General features: G+C 42.8%; 1 protein-coding gene across 2 annotated transcripts in view; it reads left to right on the top strand.

Annotated features, from left to right (window-relative positions):
* LOC108701647 (protein kinase C beta type) overlaps positions 1 to 22,445 on the top strand; it is a 136,569-nt gene that overhangs the window by 90,243 nt on the left and 23,881 nt on the right. For both annotated transcript variants that reach the window (XM_018236566.2, XM_018236565.2), the window contains exons 4-12: positions 2,636 to 2,747; positions 4,523 to 4,651; positions 6,579 to 6,735; positions 6,811 to 6,945; positions 8,789 to 8,885; positions 14,487 to 14,633; positions 20,295 to 20,468; positions 20,699 to 20,790; positions 22,121 to 22,183. In XM_018236566.2, the coding sequence (XP_018092055.1) occupies positions 2,636 to 2,747; positions 4,523 to 4,651; positions 6,579 to 6,735; positions 6,811 to 6,945; positions 8,789 to 8,885; positions 14,487 to 14,633; positions 20,295 to 20,468; positions 20,699 to 20,790; positions 22,121 to 22,183 (1,106 nt within the window). The remainder of the gene's footprint in view (positions 1 to 2,635; positions 2,748 to 4,522; positions 4,652 to 6,578; positions 6,736 to 6,810; positions 6,946 to 8,788; positions 8,886 to 14,486; positions 14,634 to 20,294; positions 20,469 to 20,698; positions 20,791 to 22,120; positions 22,184 to 22,445) is intronic.

A 22,445-nucleotide genomic window follows, 5' to 3' on the forward strand; every position in this document is an offset into this window, starting at 1 on the left:
ACACAGACGCATGTAAGCGTCAAACGCAGGTGGGACGCAGCATGTTGCATTTCACCTGCATTTGGAGCTTACATGCGTCTGTGTGAGTACAGCCCCCTTCACAATAATTGAGTGTGTGTATTCCTGTGCTCCCCTACGAATGAATGAAAGAAAGCGAAACGCAGAAAAAAACTCCGGTGTGAGCTTTTATACTTATAAGCGGGTGCTGCCATTTTGCCGCAGTAAAGACCAATCAGTAACTGGATTTCTTCAGCCACCTGCAGGTTGAGCAATGAAATCAAAGCTTTATGGCCCACAGGAATGTCCATTGCAATGTAATGACTCTGTGTGTTGTGTATGGCAGCTCCACTCTTGCATCTCATTAGTGATTCTTCCCACAGCCTCATAGTTATTCCCATGAACACTCACCAGTTCTCCTTCAGCTCCCTCCCTCTCTGACAAAGTCCCACATTAATATCCGGACTCCAGACTCACTCTGCTTTGTGTATTCAGTCCTGCTGCAGCCTGTGCCGGAGCTGTGATAGTATTTCAGGTCTATTAGGCAGATATTGTATGGGAAGAGGGAGCCCAGCACTGCTGCGTGGAACATGCGACTCATGAGCTGATTGCACCGTTTGCACGAAATACGCAAGATTTCAAAGAGAAATGATTAACCCCTAGTCTGCTGGAGAGTAGCAGCATGTGGGAGGAGGAGGCTGAAGAAGCCATGATATAGACATTTTATTAATTCCTTCCAACACACAGACAAGAAGCGGCTTTTATTCCACATCAGCAGCAAATAAAATGTCTTTGATATCTAATGATGGCCCCGCTAGGTGGGAGTTGCCACATTGCTTGCTGCTGACAAAGTGAGAACTGCCTCTTGATTTATTCTAAATAACAGCTGCCATATAGATTCATCTTGATTCATTCTAAATAAGATCTGCCATACTGATGCCTCTTGATTCATTCTAAGTAAGAACTGCCATATAGATTCCTCTTGATTCATTCTAAATAAGAGCTGCCATAATGATTCCCATGGTCCATATAAAATACTCAAGAGCTGAAGGTAAATGGGGGTTAATGGATGCAGGGACCTCTATATATTGCTGTGTTGGTGCCTCTCTCTGTACTGTGAGTTGTAATGTGACCCACAGAAAGCTGTCGGTGATAATAGTAAAGGTGATTGGGTCCCTTTAATTCAGGCCGTTGCAGGCATATTGTGCACAATGAGGCCTTGCCTTAAAGGGCCGGCTCCGTAAATAAAAGATCCCCTCATGCTGTGCTTCTACAGATGAGAGTGAGAGTCTTGCAGCGTGAGCCATTAAAGAGCTGCCTAATGAAGTGCGTTTGTGTCCTGCCGAGTAATGTGCCGCGCTCACTCATTATTGATGCTGCTTCCCTGTGTGTAATTAATGTGCCCGGCTCTGTGACTGCCCACACTCTGTAGCCTCAGTCTCAGCCTGTTTAGGGGCATTCTGGGAGTTGTAGTTCACCATCTGGGAGGATGAGACAAGAGATGGACTAATCTACCCTCTCTTGTAATATAAAAGGATTTTAGCTGTCATATGGTGCATTTAATATATGCAAATTCCAATCATGTGACACAAGTGACATTACTAAGAGCCTGTTCTCACTGATGACATCACTAAGCGGTGCTTATATAGTGAATAAAGTAACCCCTTTTGTAAAATATAAGGATATTTTATGACCATATAAAAGCACGAGGCCGAAGGTCATGGACATATCCTCATATTTTCCAACAAGGGGTACTTAATTTATTATAATACACACGTTTTAGTGAGTTGTGTGACAAAAATGACATCACTAGTCACTGTTCATAACTGATGACATCATTAGTCACCATTTATAAGGATATCATTTACAAGAGATTCATGGCTTTTTTGTATTATATAGTGAATAAATTACCACCTTTTGTAAAATATAAGGATATTATAAGTCACTGAGGAGTTCTATGAGGATATAAAAGCACAAGGTCATGGAACTCCGAGGTAACTTCTAATATCCTAATATTTTACAACTGGGGGTACTTTATTTATTATAATACACAAGTTTGAGTCATGTGACAGAAATGACATCAGAACTCACTGTTTATAACTGATGACTTCAGAACTCATCGTTTATAACTGATGACATCACTAGTCACCGTTTATAAGGATATAATTTACAAGATATTGATGGCTTTTGTGTATTATATTGTGAATAAAGTACCCCCTTTTGTAAAATATAAGGATATTATAAGTTACCGAGGAGTTTCATGACCATATAAAAGCACGAGGCCGAAGACCTATTTATACAGGTCATGGAACTCCGAGGTAACTTCTAATATCCTCATATTTTACAACTGGGGGTACTTTATTTATTATAATACACAAGTTTCAGTGAGTCATGTGACAGAAATTACATCAGAACTCACCGTTTATAACTGATGACATCAGAACTCACCTTTTATAAGGATATAATTTACAAGATATTGATGGCTTTTGTGTATAATAAGGATATATTTGACAGTATAGTATAACAATGCTGGTACTGATTCCAAGGACAAAGGTCCCATCCGTGTGCCAATTGTGTGTTATTTACCCACACTGCCTCTGTGCTGAGCCTATTTCTACTCTTATGTCTCCTCCCCCAGGACCCCCGGAGCAAACACAAGTTCAGAATCCACACGTACTCCAGCCCGACGTTCTGCGACCACTGCGGCTCTTTGCTCTACGGCCTCATCCACCAGGGGATGAAATGTGAAAGTAAGTCTGTCTCGATAGTAGCACCTTGCTCAAGAAGCTTACATTCTAAAAGTGCATCACAGACCCCACAGTCAGAGCAACCACTCTTACTGTGCCCCCCCTGATGAGCAGAGAGGCCACACAAGGACAGTATTTACCATAGGACTGAACATGTATTGACCGTATGTACAGAACTGGACAGGTGGCGCCCCTAGTGGGTGACAAGGAAACTGCATAAAAAACAATATTTTGGCTTTCTGCAGACAGTGATGCTGTTTTATGTATCATGACCAGCATTACCCTATATCTGTAGAAGTAAGTTAAAATATACTGGACTTTCTGAGTTTTTTTCCTAGGCAAGTCCAGTTGATTTGACTTATTTCTACAGATATACCATGACCTGGATGAATGAGAATCTTTACAAATATAAGCATTACACTAGCTCTCCATACTGATACCTGCCGTTCTCTGTGCAGGTTTAAATCACAGTATTGCCCTAGAGACGCTGAGTCTGTTTGCAGTTGATCCCCAATACCCACTACATCGTATGAATCTTTTATAAATGTGACCTTGACAGATTGCCTTTCCCCTATTTACTTGGTCTGTTGAGACCTCTGGTGGGCAGCATTAGAAAAGCAGGTTGAAGACATGAGCTTATGACTGTGTGCTATTGGAAGGCTGCCCTCTTGTGGCAAAATTACACATGGCAGCGTCCGCATATTACTGGAGGATTTTGCGAAGTGACCAGTAGGTGGTTATCCCCTGTCAAGGCCTGAAGGGGGGCCTGGTAGTGCTGAAAGGGCCCCCGTTGACAGCGCCGAAGCCGTGCTGCCCTTCCAAAGTGCCGGAAAGCCGAACAGCCGAAATCCAGAGGCGGCGAAAATAGCCGAAGCCACGGAAATATCCGAAGCTGAAGTCCCAAAGAGGTGAAAAGACCTGAAGTCACGAAAACATCTGAAATTGAAGTCCTGAAGCGGTGAAAATCCCCAAAGTCACGATAGGTGGCGAAGTCCTGAAGCCACAAGTTCAATTCTACTGAACACCAATGTGTGTTTTTATATTTCTTTTAATCCCCTGGCCACCAATGTATTATTTTAATACTCTAAAGGCCCCTGCCACCAATGTTTCTTTTAAAAAATATTCTCTGGGGCCCCAATTTATTTTAACTTGTAAGGCCAACCGTGACACCAATGTTTTTTTTAAAAACTTTTATGGGGGGCCCTCGCACCAATGTTTATTTTCTTTAACATATAGGGGGGCCCTGGTCACCAATTATTTTTTTTAACTTGTAGGGGGGCCCTGACCACCAATTTTTTTTAAAAAAATACTTTTATGGGGAGCCCTGGCACCACAGTTTATTTTTAACGTATAAAGGGGCCGAGACCATCAATAGCTTTTATAACTTGTGTGTGTGGGAGGGTTACCCTTTTTTAGCGCTGATGTCTGGGTGGTCTTTTAACTGTGATGGGATCTGGGGTGGGATTTGGGGGCTGGGGTGGGCGGACCCAGAAAATGTTGTTGTACAGGGCCCCGTTATTTTTTAATGTCAGCCCTGTCCCCTGTAATTCCCCTAGCAGAGGGTCACAAATTGCTGGGTAGGGTTGTACTTGCCAACTGCCTATTACAGGCGTTACATAAGGCCCAACAGAATTACGCTTTGCAACACCGGCTCAAGTGCTCCGTGGATGGGGCACTAATGTGTTTTAGGCTTTCCTTTTCCTTTAACTCCCTGATCGTGACTGAAGAGCATTGGACTTCTGATAACGGTGCCCCCTTTTCTGTCTCCCCTCCCCCAGCCTGCATGATGAATGTCCACAAACGCTGCGTAATGAACGTGCCAAGTCTGTGTGGCACTGACCACACCGAGCGCAGAGGAAGGATACACATCAAGGCTGAGATCAAAGAAGAAGTAATGACCGTGACTGGTGAGTTCCAAGGCACCCCTGCTCCCCAAATACATAATTCTCATACACTGTTAGTCCAGTCCTTCTGGGATGTTCTGTACTTAAAGGAGAACTAAAGCCTAACTAAAGAAGTAGCTAGAAATGTTGTTCGTTGTGTTTTGAGCTTCTGTACCAGCCCAAAGTAACCTCAGCCCTTTAGCAGTAGAGATCTGTATCTCCAAAGATGCCCCAGTAGCTCCCAATCTTCTTTTCTGCTGATTCACTGCACATGCTCTGTGCTGCTGTCACTTACTGAGCTTAGGGACCCACTCACAATATACAGTACACATAGAATAGAAATGTCACAATATAAGGCTGATTAGTAATTAATACACATAATTACTACATGGCAGCACAGAAACCAGTACAATTAGCATCAGAATTTAATAATCAGCCCTGTAGCATCAGCTTATATTACAGGGGAAGCTCATTTTCTGCTGGATAATTAGTGACGAGCCCTAAGCTTAGCTTCTCAACAGCTGCTCAGAGCCCACTGAGCATGTGAGTGTCACAGACACTTTCCAAGATGGTGACCCCCTGTGACAAGTTTGAAGTCCTGGATCATTGCTGCTATTGACAAGCTGAAACTTTAGGCTGGTGCAATAAGTTCACTATATAAAATATGGCATTTTAGCCATATTCATTTTTAGGGTTTTAGTAGTCCTTTAAAGGGATAAACCCACTAGACAAATATGTGTATTAGAATGTCAGATCTGGGCTGTATCAGATACCAACCTGGGATGTCTGGGTTTCACTGCACTCCAAAATGTCGCGTTGCATAGCACGAAGGCCATTGCCTTTATAATTGCAAAGACACCTCTCCTGCTGGAAAGAGCTTTGGTTATTATGGCTGATTAATTAAGTGACGGGAGGATAATTGTAGCTTTCAATTAATTGACTCTAGATAAGCTGATAAATGGCCAGACTAATCAATGTGACCTCTGAATCTGACATTACCCTCTTTCACCACTGGGTGTCACTACTGATTCATGGATATTTCACATTGTAAGTTCCCCACATCTCATTGTATCCTCGTTAGGATGCACTATTCGCAGAAAAGTGCTTGGAATATGCAGCCATCAGGAAATCTGGCAAATAATTATTAAAGGAGGAAACATGCCCTATAAGTAGTGGTCTTATTGACTGCCTTGGCTATAGACTAGAGAGGCCTATGTGAAAAAGTAATTTAAAAAAAATTACTGTTGGTTCTGGTTGCTAAGATCACTGATCATGGCAACCAGACAACATTTTTACATTCCAGTTTAGAGATAAATAAAAAGGAAAGATAAATAACTCAAAAAGCCAATACTTGACTTTATTCCTCTTGGCAAAGTCCATTTTTAGGTGAACTTACCTTTAAATAGACAATATGCGGGAGCTGCCTAGCTGCAATCTAGTTTTAACCTCTGGGTGATTCTGTTACTGAGATAAAAGTGGAGAGTACTTTTGTTGCAGTAGATTCACATGGCAAGGCAGATTGTGTACATGGGCAAAAACACAATTTTTTTAAAAAAAAATGTTTGCAAATTTGTAAAGAAGAAACATTCATTGCAGACAGCTGGATTTGCATGCAAGCTATGCTGCACATTTAGGCATATAAGTGGACATATTTTAAATGACATTTTTTAAAGGGTCACTATACCCTCATATATTTTCAACAGAATTGTGTTTAGGTTTGGGGGATACATTTCCTGGCCAGTATTTAAGGTGCCTTTTTGTTTAGACTGTGGAAAAACCTAGTGAATTATCGCTGCTATGGAAAACTCCATTTATACTCTAATGCCCTCATACCAAGCCCCATTGGGGGTTTATGCCAGGCAATGCGCAGAATTAGGATTACAGCGATGGCTTTCCTGCTGTTTTTTATCGCTCCCTTCTCTTCTCCTTGACTTCTTTGTCTTGTCTGCAGTCGGGGACGCAAAAAACCTAGTTCCAATGGACCCAAATGGACTTTCCGACCCGTATGTAAAACTGAAACTCATCCCAGACCCAAAGAGCGAGAGCAAACAAAAGACCAAAACTATCAAGTGTTCCCTGAACCCTTCCTGGAACGAGACCTTTAAATTGTGAGTAGTGAACCATGGTGGGTTGGGCGCTCTCTGTGACTTGTGACATGCCCAGCATCTTCTCTCCTCCCCCAGCCAGCTGAAGGAATCCGATAAAGATCGCAGGTTATCGGTGGAAATCTGGGACTGGGACTTAACCAGTAGGAATGATTTCATGGGGTCCCTGTCGTTTGGCATTTCAGAGCTGCTGAAGGCTGGTGTAGACGGTTGGTAAGTACAGAGCTGGGGAACAAGTCATATGATTGCTAAGCAGTCCGTTTGAGGGTAGTGGCTACAGGTCATATGATTTCTAAGCAGTCGGTTTGTGGGGTGTGAATACAGGTCATATGATTGCTAAGCAGTCCTTTGGGGGGAGTGGCTACAGGTCATAGGATTACTAAGCAGTCGGTTCGTGGGGTGTGGCTACAGGTCATATGATTTCTAAGCAGTCGGTTTGTGGGGTGTGAATACAGGTCATATGATTGCTAAGTAGTCCGTTTGAGGGTAGTGGCTACAGGTCATATGATTTCTAAGCAGTCGGTTCGTGGGGTGTGGCTACAGGTCATATGATTACTAAGCAGTCGGTTCGTGGGGTGTGGCTACAGGTCATATGATTACTTAGCAGTCGGTTTGTGGGGTGTGGCTACAGGTCATATGATTACTAAGCAGTTGGTTTGTGGGGTGTGGCTACAAGTCACATGATTACTTGTCCCCTCCCAGAAGTTGGATAAAGCTGTCGTAAATAGGGTTGCCACCTGGCCAGTATTTTACCCGCTTGGCTGGTAAAAATGATAGTTGATCCCAATGTTAAGAATAGGGAAAAAAGATAAATATATAGGAAGGCTGGTATTTTTTTTCCAGAAAAGGTGTCCATCCTAGTTGTAAAGGACCTCCAGATGCAGTTTCAATACAAATCCCAGCATACATACATACACTCCCAGGCCTGTGGCCTGTTTTGCTCAGCTGCTCATAATGGACACTTTCATTTTTACAGGATAAGGCTCAGTACTCTCCATGCCTGGCGAAATGCGTGAGCTGCCTCGGTGCTACACAGCCCGTTGTGTGCATTTATCTTCTAATCTCCCAGTGCCCCTATCTGTCCAATCCTCATTTCCTTTTTTTTTGATCCTGTGATGCATGAAAGCTGTTATCATGTCCATCTGCAGGAAATCATTTCAACCTCCATTGTGCTCCTGTCTTCTCCCATATGAAAAGTCCCTTCTCAGCTTTTCCTGTTTAACCGTAACCCTTCCGCTGCCTGGCTTGCTGGGAGCCATTTTCCTTTTGGATGCTGCATTGTTCCTTAATAAGGAACACCTTGTATTAACCTCTATCCAGTATTTTTGCTTGTCCAGCAAAAACCCACTTGCCCTACTCCCACTTGGTACATGATCTAAATTTCCCACTTTCCTGCTAATCAGGGGCCACACCACCTCCATTTGTGTTCATATAAATTCCAAGTGAAATGGATTGTTGCCTTAAGATAAGGTTGAGCATGAATAAATATTTGATGCAGGGTTGCGTATTAGCAAATCTTCCCTTTCCCATGCCATGGAACTGCAATCCTACTGAATTATTCAGAGTTAAGTACCCCTTACCCATCCCTCCGTGAGCTCCCATCAGAGGCTTCTACTCCATATCTGTTTTATTTATACTTTGAGAGCTTGAAATAGGCAGCAAAATGCTTCTTATTATATGTGTCACCTCTGTGATATCAGAGCTTAACACATACACAATAGAGTCAGTGAATTCATGAAGCTGCTGTTGAATGTGGTCTCTAAGCGTAGATTAAAACCCCCATGAGTTGTTTAGATTGTGAACTTCCTTGGAATGGAATTGACTTAAGTCCCTCCATGTTAACTCATTGGCCCACGTTTGGGGGCATCTGATGATCTGCTCCATCAATACCTGCCAGAGGATTGGCCATATATCTGTTGAGGACCGCATTGCCCATTGATGGGGTCCTCACCCAACGGGCCTGCATAGACAAAAGATTTGATGACCTCCCACAAAAGAGCAAATCTATTCATATATGGCCAGCTTGACTTATGAGCTTTTCTATATCTCATCTTAGGTTCAAGTTGCTAAGCCAGGAGGAGGGAGAATACTTTAACGTTCCTGTGCCACCTGAAGGAGAAGAGGGCAACGAAGAACTACGTCAGAAGTTTGAGGTAATTTTCATTGTGACCTTCTCTATGGTTTTGTGATCTTTAAATGCAAAAATAAAATAAAACAAGGCAAGGCCAAGGCATATGCACTTGGGTTTCTCAAGGAGCAGGGTGTGAGTGGAGCCTTTTCCTCTCTGCTTTCTACTTCCAGCTCAGATGGCTCTTGTCTAATATGCATGACTTCTGCAACTTTGACTCTTGTGACTCACCAAGAGAACCAATGTGTATTCTAGGTAGCAAGGCAGCACAGTGGTTAGCATTTGTGCCTTGCGGTGCTGGGGTTCTAGGTTCGATTCCAGCCAGGGCACTATCTGCAAGGAGCTTAGATGTTCTCCCCGTGCTTGTGTGAGGTTTCCGTCGGGTACTCCGGATTCCTCCCCCATTCCAAAAGGCATTCAAGCAGGTTAACGGACACCTTAAATATGTGAACCTAGTTGTTTCCATTATTTGACAATTAGCTCTAGATCAATGTAGTGAAGTCTACTTGTGGCCCACAGGTGGACACCTTCTGATTGTGGAACCATATGTTTGTTTCATTCACCTCTATCTTCTAAAAAGTTTGCCTTCCCATGAGCAATAGAATGTGTCTTAGGGCTTTAAGTTGTTGGCCCTAGTTGTTCAAAATATCAGTCTCTGTTCTAGTGCTGATAACTACTAGGTATCACCCGGGTTTGGAAGCCTGCGATTAGGGTGACCTGGTGTCTATTTTTGTGCTTGTGTTTGTAAATTACATATATGTTATTGTTAACTTGTAAACACATGCATGCAATGTGTGTGCCAAGCCCTAGAGTGTTGGACTTCTAAAATTCCCTTTAAAATTATCCTCCAAGAAATATGCCTACAGTAAGCCACAAAGCTTTACTTTCCACAGGTGCAGATAAATAGTTTTATGACATCTGTGCTTCCCATTGAAGCGCTCAGTTCATTTCAGAAGCTCTGCCGAGGGATATTAATATTTCATGCCAAGGAAAGGGCAGATCGGGACTTCTCTGTCCAATCAAAGCACGGCACTTACTAGCTGCAGGATCATTTCTTTATCTGCTGCTGCATTGTGCTTATCGGATGCTGTTTGAAGTTCCAACGGTCGGCTGAAAAGAATACATTAAATATTGTTTAGGTGACTCCAGAGGCTGCCTGTATTGAAGTGCTTCCTAGAACATTCTGGGTTTCAAAATCAATTTGCCTCCATGAAACACTACATAAGCTAGTTGTCTCTTTTGCTATGAACAGAACTTCCTTGTGTAAAAGCAAAATACTTTTTTGTCTTCAAAATGCACCCCCTTCAGTGAATTGCAACTCCCAGCACCCCCAGCAGTCAGTATTTAATGGTAAAAGCTCAGGGACAGATGTGCTGTACCTCTCAGCAAAGTTGCAAAACAGACCCCTCATATATGTACCTGAGGAAGGATGTTAAAAGCAAAGGTAAACGTGGTCCTCCATCTGTAAGAGTATATATGAAGGATCTTAGAGCCCTCATTGAAGGGTGGTAGTGCCCTCATTGAAGGGTGGTAGTGCCCTCATTGAAGGGTGGTAGAACCCTTATTGAAGGGTGGTGGAACCCTCATTGAAGGGTGGTAGAGCCCTCATTGAAGGGTGGAAAATCTTTCATTGAAGGCTGGTAGAGCCCTCATTGAAGGGTGGTAGAACCTTCATTGAAGGGTGGTAGACACTTCAATTACAGGGTGGTAGAACCCCATTGAATGGTGGTAAAGCCCTCATTGAAGGGTGGTAGAGCTCTTATTGACGATACACAGCTCAGGGTGGAAAGAATAAATAAACAGGCACAAAATACTATGTTTACATTAATGCAGGTCTTTCCACTCCAGAATTCAGCCAAAAGACTGTCAATTGTCTCATAAATACAGTAAAATTCATTTGAAATGAGTAGGCATGGAGGTGGACTGGGGGAGGCACTTGGTCATCCTTTTGGTCCATTGAGTGTAAGGAGCAATAGAGCCCTTTAATTATCACCTGTCTATGGCTCCATTGCCCTCTCATCACTGTGCTTTGTTCCTTGCAACCTTTTAGTGCTCATATGCTTTATAAATTTGACTTTTTTGGATTTTGCTAAAAAAAAAAAAAGAAGTTATTTTGCCCTTTGGGTTCTTTTTTTTTATAGATATCAGAAGGGGAGAGTAGTTTGGAAAGTGGAGAATAGGCGGGTGCTAGGCATAAGAAAAAGGAAACATAAGACAAAGGGTGCAGTGCTGGTAGGACATCTTAGAAAATATGTTTTTATCAGAAAAGGGTACCATATATGTATACAACTTCTTATCTCCTGTGACCCTGAAACGTCTTGTAAACAATAACATTTTGAAATATCCCTGAAGGTAAGAATTAGGGTGCTGTTCTCCCATCTGTCTAATTATATATGAAGGGTGGTAGAGACCACGTCAGGTGGAGACAAATGAAAGGTGGTGGAGGTCATGAGATGAGTAAAGGAATGGATTGGGGAGAGGGGGTATCAAAAGAGAAAGTGGAAGGAGGGCACATAAGAGAGGTGAAGGGTGAGCAGAATGGAAAAAAGATAATTAACAATTGGAAGAAGTCAAAGACGAAGAAAGCAGACTGGAGAAAATGAGAAGAAACGTGGGAAATATAAGAGAAGAACACAAGGGAATAGCAAAGGTCAAACAATAGAAGAGAAATGTCAAATTTATGAAATGACATGGAGATAGAAAAGTTGAATGCAGAAAGGAGTATGGTCTGGTCAGTATGGTATATACCGAGTGTAGCTGGAGGCCCAGGGCTCCAAGGTACCTGGCTATAGGTAACATACAGGATGAGTAATAATGTGACATGGCAAGTTCCACTTGCAGAACTTGAAGCAGAATGTTGACCCTGCTCCCTCTTAGTAATCGAACACTGCTGCGTTCTGCCATTACCATGCACCATGAGAAAAGGGTTTCTTTTATTGAAAGCATATATAATGGGCATGAAATTGCCCCGGAACAGAGAAAACTCCACTTACATGAGCATGCAAATTAAAGAAAACATAATACAAGTCATCCACATTGCATGGCAGAGATAAGGAGGAAATGATTTGTCCTACAGCCATAGTCACAATTAAATTACCAAATCCCTGTAGCTGTTGAACATGGATAACCCATAAGCCTGAAGTCATTCAGGGGCATCTAGAAGAATCATGTTAATGTTGAAGAGCAGTGCCGTCTTCTGTGGTGGCGATGGTCGAAATTTTTCTGGCCTATGTGGTGGATTGCTGATAATGGAAGCCAGTGTTGACCACTCCCCTTTTAAACCACACCCACTTTAAAGGAATTGTTACGTATATAAATAAAAACTGGGTAAATAGATAGTCTGTGCAAAATAAAATTAATTTCAATATGGTTAGTTAGAGTGACTGAATGTGTAACATAATAGCGAGAACACTACTTCCTGCTTTGTAGCTCACTTGGTTTACACTGATTGGTTATCAGGCAGCAGCCAATCAGTGACTATAGGGGGGTCACATGGGTCATAACTGTTGCTTTTGAATGTGAGCTGCATGCTAAAGATCAATTGCAAATTCACTGAACAGTTATATCCCATGTGGCCCCCCTTAAAGTCGCTAACTAACTCAGCGTTAGAGAGCTGAAGATCAGGAAGTAGTGTTCTGGCAATTATGTTAGACATCCAGTCACTCCAGCCTTTATACATTCAATTTTTGGCTAATTAACTATATTAGAAACATTTTTTATTTTGCACATCCCATCTATTTACCCATTTTTTATTTTTCCTTTAAACCACACCATATTACCTCAAGCAATTTTTAGACCATGTCCACATTTAGACCATGCACACCAAAAACCAAATGGTAGATGCTCACTGCAGGGATATCACTCATCACTCGTATGTGAAAAAGTCTTATTAAAATATACCCTAAAATCTGTATGCCTTCTCCTTCCCTGTGGATCACACAGCACAATCCAGCACATGATTGTGTGCCTTATCAACGGGCCCTAGCAACAATTTCCAACTGCTAAACCCCAGAGCACAAACCCTTCTAGGCTCACATCCCAAGGGTAGTGTGGCACAGACAGGGAGCATAGGGCAGGCAGAGTATGACACACACAGGGAGTTTATGGCAGGCAGAGTATGGCACACACAGGAGCATAGGGCAGGCAGAGTATGGCACACACAGGAGCATAGGGTAGGCAGAATATGGCTCATACAGGGAGCATAGGACAGACAGAGTATGAAACACACAGAGCATAGGGCAGGCAGAGTATGGCTCATACAGGGAGCATAGGACAGACAGAGTATGGCACACACAGGGAGTTTAGGGCAGGCAGAGTTTGGCACACAATACAGGAACTTATGAATTTAAGGTGTAAACAACGCAGGGACCAGTTAATCTCAGTTGCGATACCTTTTAAAGCTTGCACAAGGTAAGCAGTCACAGCAGGCAGACTACCTTGTGGGGGCCACACAAGGGGGGCCGCCAGTTGGGCAGCACTGCTGTAGAGGGCTCTGTGGTGTGCTTTGCCTCATTTGTAGTTCTCGTGATCCGGGTCATGTTAGGCTCCTTTAAGTGAAACACAATCTGTCAGGGATCAATCAAGGCGTTTCATTGATATGCATTATACCCCTGTTAGTGGAACGGTCCAGAAAATAAAAGTAATACATTGATTTTTAAAGGTGGTGTAAACCCTGACATAAAAAAAGGACCTGCTTTGTGAGCTCCTCTGGGGCAGGGACTGATGTGAATGATGTCTAGAGTCTGCTCCATATAAATATTAATGGGTGAGGGATTCTTGTGCACTGGACCTGATTCTGCTAAGAAGAAAGCTCAATACTTTCCGTGCTTGTCTATCATTGTAATGTCTTTTTTAGTGTATACTGCAAAGGCACAGGGATTTTGAAAACAGTCTGCATGTGACCTTGAGAAAGGGGCCCAAACAGACTCGCAATAACCAATTAGCTGTGGCTGTGGCCAGAAGATTGCTGGAGAGCCTGTTATCTGCCGAAGCACGGGAACGACTACAAATTGAACTGCTGGAATCGGGCTAATGGAATTTCATGGCAGACTTAGCCCTCTGCTGCCTCTTCTATACGGCACTTTAATAAATAAATAAAGCCTGGGAATAAGCCGCACCTCTGCATATTCAAGATCCAGAGCCGTTCCAATTATATGCCGGAGAAGGTGATTAGAGAGGCCCAGCAGGGGCTCCAAAGCTGTTTAATGCGACTGTGACCCGAAGAGAGACTCTGAATGTCCCCAGTGTACAAAATGAACAGCTGCTTAATATAAAGCATTAGTCCGTACTCATAGATTCCTTTGGAATGTTCCCCCTTACCATATGGTGCCGCTGACACCCATGCACCCATCTTGTTGAACCCCGCAATGGCTTTGATCAAGGAGACTGATTGTGTCTATATCCTTCCTTGACCTTGAGTTCCAAGATGTTGCTACACTATAGTTCCCAGCATGATTTTATCCTTAGTCTGGGGACCCAAGGGTATGAATCATAGGCAATACCAAATATAATATAAACTACTTTCCCTTTCTATTTTTTGCTTTCTTGTATTTTTACCCCTACACGCCCAGGCCAGGTGTGCCCCAATCATCCCTTATTTTAACCTACATTCTCATTCATTTTCCAGAGAGCTAAAATCGGCCCCGGGAACAAAGCAGCCGAAGAGAAGGCGGCAAACCCAGTGTCCAAGGTGGACAACAATGGAAACAGGGACCATATGAAAGTGTCAGACTTCAACTTCTTGAAAGTTTTGGGGAAAGGAAGCTTTGGGAAGGTGAGTACCAGGGCTGTTTTAGGGAGAGAGCACGTAGTGGTTCATGAGGGCGCAAAAGGGATCCGGAATATTTTTACAAATACAACATACTAATGAAGGGCAAGGCAAGTTAATCATTTCTACTTTTGCTGTTCATTTGAAAGGGACATATACCCACCCATATAACTTAATGATAAAATTGCTCTACTGAGCATTTTTGCAATTTCTATTATTTATTTTAGATTTTATTAACCTGGCAGTTATTACACTGCTGTCACAAATATGCTACAAGAGCGCCCTCTGCTGTTCTATGTGGGCAGGGGGCATGACTTAATCAGGTAAAACTTGGCAAGTGAGCATCTGCTCCCTTATTCTGCTATTGGGCCCTGAAATGTAAAATGCATTCCCATTGGCAGCCTGTGCCGCATTTTGCAGGGGATCTGGGATTTTATATTGTGCTGAAGATCTAAAATCTATTTTACAGCCTGTAAGCTGCTCATTATCTGAAAGCCTAACAGGCTGCAGCTGGGGGGATGGAGGGGGTTGGTTTATACAGAGGGCTTTTTGGTATGCTTCTGATTTGTTTTTATTGTGCTCGCAGGGATCAGGACTTTGGCTTCAATTTAATTTAGTGCAGGAAGTAAAAAAAAAAAGATATTTTCTAACCAATAAAGTATGCTCAGTAAAAGCCCTATTCCTCGCACTCATGTTGAAAAGCGGGGTATTTACTGCTCCTTTTCAAACCAAACACTGGTACACAAGTAGTTAAATGCCACCTGCACCTCACTCATGGGTTTGTTAAAGGAGAAGGAAAGTCTGAAAACAACATTATCCCAAAAACTTAGCCTTAATATAGTCAGAAACATATTTTTCTAACTCACCCTCCTGTTGCTTAATTTGCCTATGAAATGGCAAAGTCGTGTCACCGAATGCAGTACCTGTTCTAAGCCTGTCCAGCTTCCTTTTCTCCCTGAGATGAGATTTCCCTGGGCAAAGACATGCGCACAGCACAGCAGAGAGCTTTTTTTTCTTTCTTCATTTGCATATTCAGCTTGATGTTTCCAGCAGCTTCCCCGTGCAGCTCAGTAGAAAGGGGCGGGGCTGGAGGTGCAGATGATGTCATCAGGGCTTCTTTTGAACCTCTGATTGCTGCCTGGGGGATTGGGGGTAAGTAATTGCGGGTCTAGGGCAAGGAATCAGCGCTGGGAGGGCTCCGATTGCTACTCCCACAGCAGGCAACTGTTTTTTTATGTGCCTGCTGTTTGGGATCGTGGGTGCTGCAATCGGGAGATCTGCCTGTGCTCACTGCCTGGCAGGTCCTAGTGAGTGCTAATACCCCCAGATGCAGAGAAACCCCTCCAATTGACAAAGAACGTATTAGATACGTTCTTGGCAGTTGGAGCATATGCCTGCCTGCACCTATACAATACATGCTTGGCAGGCAGCAGCTACATGTGTCTTGGTGTCCATGCTGTGTTTAAGTGCTGCGTGTTACCTGCCAGCAGCTTTGATGATGCAGCAGAGTCAAGTCAAGGAGAAAAAAAAAAATTTGCAAATGTGTAGGAGCTGTAGGGGAAGTGACGTCAGCACTTATAAAATGGCGCCTGCAAACTCAGTAAGATTCAGGGAACTTGCTGGGCGCATTACTTCCTTATGGATGCGAATTGAGGAGTAAAAATATAGCAGTTCAGGAGGTGCATGTGTGGTAAAGATTTTAATGACATTACCATTTCAAGCCTTTCCTTCTCCTTTAAGAGCTTATGTCCCAAGCATTATTTTGCGTGTATATGGAACAAAGCCGGGAGCCTTCTAAGCAGCATCTTGCCGTATGCAAAATTGTAGCCCTTTAATGTAAAAACACAGAGCTGCATTCATCAGCAAAGCTCGTGTCTGTTCCTCCTGCTTGCAAGCGCCTAATCCTGCCTATGGAAAGCACGCCGCAGCTAGCAGAATAAAGCCGGCCCTTCCCAGATTCTCCTCTTTAATTGAGCAAACATAAAAGCAAACATCATTAAGAGGCGCGAGAAGCAGAATGTTATAAATATGCTCATTTGCCTTCCTGTAGACTTCAGTCTATGAGCGAGTGATTAGCACTCAGCTGCATGAGAATGGGAGATGGGCCGTTTGTCTCTGCCTAATACCAGCTAGCTCCAGTCATCGGCTAATTCCTTCAACCGCTCCTTCCACGCATCTCTTGGTTTTTTTATATACTTTTTAATTAAAGAACCTATATGGTTTCATGGCTGCAGTTCAATCTCTTAGCTGGTGCAGCCCTGGTGCCCTAATTATCTGCCCACTGAACATAGACCCTGTAGGCAGGGCCGGAACTAAGGGCAGGCAGAGTAGGTGCCGTCTAGGGCACAATCATGGGAAGGGGGGGTGCACTTTTAAGGGGAATTTTTTTCTTTTTTAACAACCCTGTTTTGCTTGGCCTTTAATCGTTTTTCAATTTCAAACACCCTGTTTCAACCCCCTCTTGCTCCTGATTCATATTGCGGGCACTCCCTGCCTCCCTATTGGCAGTTGCTGGCACAGGTACAGATTTGTGGGCAATATCTGGGCTGCTGGCACAAGTAAACAGATAATTAGGGGCAATATGATGGATTTTTGGCTGTTGCTGGCACAGGTACATATTTGGGGGCAATATTATGGATTTTCTGGCTGCCATTGGCACAGGTACATATTGGGGACAATATGAGGGATTGGCTACTGCTGGCTCAGGTACATGGGGCAATATGGTGGCTGCTGGCACAGGTACACAGTAGTTTGGAACAATATGATGGGTTTTTTGGCTGCCGCTGGCATAGGTACAAATTGGGGTAACAATATGATAGAGGTTTTGGCTTATGCTGGCACAGATACAGATTGTGGGCTTGGGGGAAATCTGAGGGATTGACTATGATAGGTGCTGGCACAGGTACAAATGGGGGCAATATAATAGGTGCTGGCACAGGTACATGGGGCAATATTATTGTTAAGTTGGGGGGGGCAGGACCGGGTGTGGGGGCATTGATTGAAGCCCTTGCCTAGGGTTCCAAAATACCTTGGCCCGGCCCTGCCTGTAGGATCAGGTTCCTTTGGTAATGATTTGTGATCATAACATGGTCTCTTCTGAGATTATGTTGCTGAAGCAACTCTATAAGGGAGTTACTAAAACACTAAACTTTAGACGTGCAAACTTTGCCAGTATAAGAGCATCTCTGCAACATATTAACTGGGAAAGCCTTTTCACAGGGTTAAACACAGAAGAAAAATTGGATGTCCTTAAAATGCTACCTAATAAATATACATGTCAGTATATTCCCCTTGTAACCAAGGAACGTTGTCGCAAAGCAAAACCTTTGTGGTTGGAAAGAATTGTTGGTGTTGAGCTTGGTAAGAAAAGACGTGCGTTTAAGGCTTTCAAGTTAGCCGGGACACCTGAAACTTTGTTATCAGACAAGCTAAAATCGATATGGAAAAGGACATTGCAGCAAGGAGTAAAATAAATCCAATTTTTTTAAAAAAATATGTAAATAGTAAATAAATTAGGCAGGATGGGGGGGGGGGGGTTGATTGATGAGAACAGAAATAAAGAAGAGATTCTGAACTGTTACACAAATGAGGAACCAAGAATGAAGGCTTCATTCTAAATAGTCCCAATTCTATTAATTCAACAAATAATGCATGGTTCACGCAAGGAGAAATTCCAAAGAGACTAAAGATAAAGATAAATAAAGGTCCAGGATCAGATGGTATTCTCTGTGATTGCCAAACCTCTTTACATAATTTTTGAGGATTCATTGAGGTCTGGCATGGTGCAGAGAGTGTGGCAAACTGCTAATGTGGTGCCCCTATTTGAAAAGGGATCCTGTTCTCAGCCTTAAAACTATAGGCCGGTTAGTCTAATGTCAGTGGTAGGAAAGCTTTTCAGAGGGGTATTAAGGGATAAAATAGTTGACTTTATTGCAAATCATAATACTATGCGTTTGTGTCAGCATGGTTTAATGCGTAACCGATCTTGCCAAACAAATTGAATTGCCTTTTATGAAGAGGTGAGCAGAAATCTCGATTCTGCAATGGCAATGAATGTAATCTGCTTGGCTAAAGCATTTGATACAGTACCACACAAAAGGCTAATGGTTAAATTAAGGGATATTGGCCTGAACATATTATTTGTAATTAGATAGAGAACTGTCTGGTATAGGTTACAAAGAGTGGTGGTAAATGGAACATTTTCTAATTGGACCAGTGTTGTTAGTGGAGTACCACAGGGCTCTGTACTAGGTCCCTTGCTTTTCAACTTGTTTATTAATGACCTGGAGGTGGGCATTGAAAGTACTGTTTCTATTTCTGCAGATGATACTAAATTGTGCAGAACTATAAGTTTCATGCAGGATGTTGCCAAAGTTTGGAAACTGGGTAGCAAACTGGAAAATGAGGTTCAATGTTGATAAATGCAGGTTATGCACTTTGGCAAAAATAATATAAATGCAAGTTATACACTAAATGGCAATGTGTTGGGAGTTTTCTTAACTGAGAAGGAGCTGTACTGTAGCTTTTTGTAGATAACAAGTTGTCTAATTCCAGGCAGTGTCATTCTGTGACTAGTTAAGCAAATAAAGTCCTTGCATAAAAAAAGGCATTAAGGACTGAAAACATAATTCTGCCTCTTTATAGGTCCCTGGTGAGGCCTCATCTGGAGTATGCAGTGCAGTTTTGGACTCCAGTCCTTAAGAGGGATATAAATGAGCTGGAGAGAGTGCAGAGACTAAGTGCAACTAAACTGGTTAGAGGGACGGAAGAGTTAAATTATGAGGGTAGACTGTCAAGGTTGGGGTTGTTTTCTCTGGAAAAAAGGCACTTGCGAGGGGACATGATTAGACTTTACAAGTACATTAGAGGACATTATAGACTTCTAGCGGGAGATCTATTTTTCCATAAAATGGATCATCATTCCATCACTTTAGACTAGAGAAAAAAGAACTTTCATTTGAAGCAACGTAGGTGGTTCTTCACAGTCAGGACAGTGAGGTTGTGGAATGCACTGCCGGGTGATGTTGTGATGCTGATTCAGTTAATGACTATAAGAATGACTTGGATGATTTCTTGGACAGACATAATATCAAAGGCTATTGTGATGCTAAAGTCTACAATTACTATAGATATTGGTATATATAGTTTCAGTGAGTGTGTGTAGGTATGTGTGCTGGGATTCATTTGGAGGGGTTGAACTTGATGGACTTTGGTCTTTTTTCATCCCAACTTAACTAGGTAACTACAATGTAACTACAGCTGTCCACTATGTACATTATACAATGAGGACAATGAGTACAGTAACCCTCTGGTACACAATCCTTGCATCCTTGGAGGTGTTTATGATTTTGGGCTTGATTTCATATTTAAATTAGGCAATCTGGTCTACTCACTTGAGTGAATGGGTGTCTTAAGAAACTTTAAGACCTGGTCAGGCAACCTGAGTGCTGACCAAGTTAGCAATAAGTGATGCTTAATGGTCATCTTGTATCCAAAGTTTAGAAATGGCTTGATGTGCATGGATAGTCAACCGAATGGTTGTCTTTGCAGCTCTGCTTGACCTACAACTCCCACCATCTCAAGCTAATTATCCAAGTCACCAGTTCATTAAATCCACCAGTTATTTATCTGTGATTGCTAAGGATACTTTCTTCTCTCCACCCTTAGGTGATTCTGGCAGAGAGGAAAGGAACAGATGAACTCTATGCAATAAAGATCCTGAAGAAGGATGTGGTGATTCAGGACGACGATGTTGAGTGCACAATGGTAGAGAAGAGGGTCTTGGCTCTGTCTGGGAAGCCCCCTTTCCTCACTCACCTACACTCCTGTTTCCAGACAATGGTGAGAATGATCCAATATTAATATGCAAATTCAGGGGTTGGGTTGGGTTTGTTAGTGTCCCAAAATCTTTTGCAGAGGATTTAGAATACCTCTGAATGATAAATCTGCCCCTTGCTGCCTGAGGCAGTTTGGTGACGGAATGCTTCATATAGGAAAGTAGTGGGGTAGAATGGAAACAGAGCAGGTTGGTCTCCCCCCATTTCACTGTATCATTTGCTGTGTTCTGGCAGGATCGCCTTTACTTTGTCATGGAGTTTGTCAACGGCGGAGACCTCATGTACCAGATCCAGCAGGTTGGCCGATTCAAGGAACCACATGCAGTGTAAGCCAAGAGAGCTGCCAGTGTGATTGTTATGGGGTTACTGTAATTAATATACCTCCAGCTGTAAGATATAAGGTTATTGCTAAGATACTTCATGACCATATAAAACCTCAGTGCTGATGGAACGCTGACTTCTAATAGCCTTGTATTATATGAGGGCACATTATTTTTTTATTATAATGTACAAGTTTGAGTCATGTGATATCCCTAAGTACTAATTGTAACTGATGACACCACTAGAATATATATTACAGGTTATTAATGGCTTTTACGTATGAAGATGAAAATATAAAGGGTTCCTTTCCCATTAGACTGAGTTCTGCTCATATATTGTATGACAAAGGAAGGGATAACATGGTGTTCTGGATAACTGTATAGATGCTGAAACCGCTTAACCAGCTTAGGGTCCTTGCACAGACTCCCTTCTTCTCTCCTGAATCAGCTCACTTGCTTCCTCACTCCCAAAATACACCCCTGAGTCTTCTTAATGCAGAGTTGTGGGTTGGCCACCATGTTCAGCCACTTCACCACCTTCCCTATTTGGCGCCGATCACAGAAAGGGGTGTGTAAACTAGAACCCAAACTGGTTCTGGTTTTAGTGCGCATGCTCCTGATCAGTGGTGAAGTAATTGCCAATCCTGCTACTCAGTTCTTCTATGGGGCCAGGGTGGTGGTTCAGAAGGAAGGAAAATAGGCCTATACAGGGGCCCATATGTTGGCCCAGTGGGTTTACCTCTCATTTATATCTATACTAATATTCCTAGCATTCCTTTCTACCCTCCTGCATATAGGTGCTGAGCTTGTGAAGGTGACTGTTCCTTTTACTGGTGTATTCTGGCAAGAAATGGGTCTCATTTTAGAACACTCCCCCCTCACACTGGCAAGACGGGTCCCTCTGTGCTTACAGTTTTTCTTTGTTTGTCTCCGCTACTCACTCTTCCTCTCGCTCTCTCATTGTCTGTATGTTCAGCCCTTAGAGAATGGCAGAGTTCAGCCTCCCGCAGTGCCCAATCTCCCCTGAATCAGCTTCTTCCTTCTAATCCCGTGTAGAAATTATTTAATCAGATGCTTGCACAGCTCCGGTTATGCAAGGACAGCGCCAGCTTGGCACCCTTCCCATGATGCAATCCATTCCCTGCTTCCATTCTGCTTGGTTGGACTTGCAGAATCTCTTAGGCAGATCTTGGCCTTTAATTGCAGGGAACTGGGCTAGCTAACAGATACTTTACAATTTATATGAATAGTTATTGTATCAGTTGTTTAATTTCATTCTTCATTTGTATTTGGCCAAAACCCCTCTAATATGCCTTTTTTCTCTCTCCTCATACAGATTCTATGCAGCAGAGATAGCCGTCGGCCTGCTATTCCTGCACAGCAAAGGCATTGTCTACAGGTCTGCCGATTGGTTAATCAACTTGCATGCCATGATTTACAGCCCTATTGTTTAGGGTCCTTTCTTTCTCTCATAACGCAGCAGTTCTATTAGGCTTTATCGCATGAAATTCTGGTTATCTTTATAATATAACATTCTGACCACAGCGGTCCACAATCCTCTCTGAAACTCATTGATTAAGGATATTAGGATTATACGGATGTTATAAGTCACCGAGGAGTTCCATGAGCGCAAGGCCGAAGGTTGAGTGCTTTTATACAGG

The sequence above is a fragment of the Xenopus laevis genome, chromosome 9_10L, assembly GCF_017654675.1.
Source record: "Xenopus laevis strain J_2021 chromosome 9_10L, Xenopus_laevis_v10.1, whole genome shotgun sequence".
In the NCBI taxonomy this organism is placed as follows: domain Eukaryota; kingdom Metazoa; phylum Chordata; class Amphibia; order Anura; family Pipidae; genus Xenopus; species Xenopus laevis.